This window comes from Bison bison, unplaced genomic scaffold (genome assembly GCF_000754665.1).
Source record: "Bison bison bison isolate TAMUID 2011002044 unplaced genomic scaffold, Bison_UMD1.0 scf7180017864304, whole genome shotgun sequence".
In the NCBI taxonomy this organism is placed as follows: domain Eukaryota; kingdom Metazoa; phylum Chordata; class Mammalia; order Artiodactyla; family Bovidae; genus Bison; species Bison bison.
In genome coordinates, this window is record NW_011494876.1 from 16,637,406 (window position 1) to 16,640,227 (window position 2,822).

At 59.2% G+C, this 2,822-nt stretch overlaps 1 protein-coding gene across 1 annotated transcript in view; it reads left to right on the plus strand.

Moving 5' to 3' along the window:
- The window catches only part of CELSR3 (cadherin, EGF LAG seven-pass G-type receptor 3), a 26,160-nt gene that overhangs the window by 12,930 nt on the left and 10,408 nt on the right, over positions 1–2,822 (plus strand). The window contains exons 17-20 of the mRNA XM_010851899.1: positions 210–311; positions 1,910–2,004; positions 2,225–2,434; positions 2,664–2,822. The exon at positions 2,664–2,822 is cut by the window's right edge and continues 22 nt beyond it. Of these exons, the coding sequence (XP_010850201.1) occupies positions 210–311; positions 1,910–2,004; positions 2,225–2,434; positions 2,664–2,822 (566 nt within the window). The remainder of the gene's footprint in view (positions 1–209; positions 312–1,909; positions 2,005–2,224; positions 2,435–2,663) is intronic.

The window sequence follows — 2,822 nt, forward strand, 5'->3', positions numbered from 1 at the left end:
GGCTCTGGATGGCTTCTTGTGCTGCCCAGGGGCTCCCACATTGGCCCCAAGTATTTTGATGGCCTGTCACAGAATCTGATGGGCCAGCTCTCCTGAGGCCAGCAGCAGAGTGGTAGGCAGTGGGCCTGGGGTAGGTGAGGGGTCAGCGGATGCGGCCATCCCTGGCCCCAACCCCTGGCTGCCTGCCTCACTGTCTTCTTCCTCCCTAGTGCTCTATGACGCCTGCCCCAAGTCCCTGAGGTCTGGTGTGTGGTGGCCGCAGACCAAGTTTGGCATCTTAGCCTCAGTGCCCTGTCCTCGGGGGGCCCTAGGTGAGTACGTGGGGGACAGGCACATTGCTGAGGGTGGCGATTGGCCTGTCCTCTGACCGCTAGAGCCACCTCTTTTCCTGAGTTGGTTGGCCTTGTTCCTGCCAAGAGGTGGGAGCTGGGTGGGGGGCGACATTGGTCCCTCGTTACCTCTTCGTGGCTCTGGCTCCCTCCCCTTGACCCTCATTGAGCCTCCGTCTGTTTCTCTTGGCTTCTGGGCAGGATTGCGGGGTGCAGGTAAGGGGTACGTGTTTGCTCAGGTGCGCTGCCCCCTCCCACTGCCAGAGCTTTTGCAGACCCCTCCTGCTGCCTGAAGTCCCTGCAGACCCCTCTCCACTGCCTGAGGTCTCTAAAAGCTCCTCCCAATTGCTTGAAGTCCCTGGAGGCCCTTCCCCACATACACACTTCCTAAGGTCCTTGTAGACTCCTGCTCAGTTCCTCAGCTTCCTGCAGGCCTCTTTCTACTGCCTGAGGTCTTGAAAGACCTCTGCCCTCCATTGGAGGACCCCACAGATTCCTCTCCGTTGCCTGAGGTCCTTACAGAACCCTCCCCGCTGCTTGAGGTCCCCACCACGGCTGGACCAAAGCTGTCTCGTGTGCATGCTCCTGTGCGTGTTTCCCTGTGCCTGCGCACGTGTCTATGTCTGTCTTTTGGGAAGGGGTCTCTGCGTTGAAGTCAGTGTTCCTCTTGCTGGTGGCGACAAGCTCTCTTAAGGGCCAGGTCAATTTCATTCAACTTTCATTCCAGTCTCACAGATTAGAGAGAGATGGCAGCAAAGTCTTTGGGGAAGTTGAATTTTGTGTGGGAATTTTGATCCCCACCCTATTTTGGTCACAAAATTCTACTGGAAAACCTGGATGTCTGTGTGTGTGTGTGAAAGAGAGAGGGGGAGCATTGTGTGTCTGTGTGTTTGTCCTGGGTCACACAGCATCTACTTTTGTGTAGGTGAGAGCATTGGCTTGTGTGTTTGGGTGCACATGCACCCACACACACACACACACACACACACACACAGGGTTTCCCTGATAGCTCAGCTGGTAAAGAATCCGCCTGCAATGCAAGAGACCTGGTTTGATTTCTGGGTCAGCAAGATCCCCTGGAGAAAGGATAAGCTACCCACTCCAGTATTCTTGGGTTTCCCTGGTGGTTCAGTTGGTAAAGAATCCACCTGCAGTGTGGGAGACCTGGGTTCGATCCCTGGGTGGGGAAGATCTTCTGGAGGAGGGCATGGCAGCCAACTCTAGTATTCTGGCCTGGAAAAATCCCCAAGGACAGAGGAGCCCGGTGGCCTGCAGTCCATGGGGTCGCAAAGAGTCAGACACGATTGAGCGACTAGCACACACACACAGTCCCGCCCTTGTGTTCTCCTTTATGTCATGGCTGTTCGAAATGGTCCCCAGACCTCTAGGAATTGACTGATAAGCGCCTGGGGCCCATCTGGGCTGGGGATTGGGTCTTCTCCATCCTGGGGTGCAGCCATGGATGCCTACTCCCTGGTCCCTGCATCAGAGCTTCCTCTGGGGTAGAGGAGGGTGCTGTGGTTGCCTCCTCAGTGAAGGGGTCCAGGCCCCAGGACTGATCGAGGGTCACCTGCTTTCAGGTGCGGCCGTGCGGCTGTGCGACGAGGACCGGGGTTGGCTGGAGCCTGACCTCTTCAACTGTACCTCCCCAGCCTTCCGAGAACTCAATCTGCTGGTGAGACTGCCTGCACCTTGTCCTGCACACGAGACTGGCCCCAGCAGTGGCCCTGGCCCGTCTCCCCAGGCCCGTGGCGGGCCCTACACATCATGCCCCAGCCCTTGACATCCTGGGCTTTTCTGTGTAGTCCTTTAATCTGGCCAAACCCTTCTTCCCATGAGGCTTTTGAGAAAGGCCCAAGAGACCACAGATTGACCTCTTCTTCTTTATCCGGCAGCTGGATGGCCTGGAGCTGAATAAGACGGTCCTGGACACGGTGGAGGCCAAGAAGCTGGCTCAGAGGCTGCGGGAGGTGACCGGCCACACCGACCACTACTTCAGCCAGGACGTCCGAGTCACTGCCCGCCTGCTGGCCCACCTGCTGGCCTTTGAGAGCCGCCAGCAGGGCTTCGGGCTAACAGCCACACAGGATGCCCACTTCAATGAGGTGGGGCCGCACCCGGGGCTCCTGATTCCCTGGCCCCAGACCCCTGCCCCCCAGCTCAGGCCCCTCCTGATCCCCGGGAAGTGAAGCTCATGGGCTCTTTCTCCCACCTTGTCCACTCCAGACCTACTCCCTGCCTACTGGGGCCCCCCTAAGCACCTGGCCAGACCCCTCAGGCACCCCCTCACGTGTCCTTACCTGGCTGGGCCCGCTTTCACCTCCCTCCTCCCAGAATCTGCTGTGGGCCGGCTCTGCACTGCTCGCTCCAGAGACCGGGGACTTGTGGGCTGCGCTGGGGCAGCGGGCCCCCGGAGGCTCCCCGGGCAGCGCCGGGCTGGTGCAGCGCCTGGAAGAGTACGCAGCCACGCTCGCGAGGAACATGGAACTCACG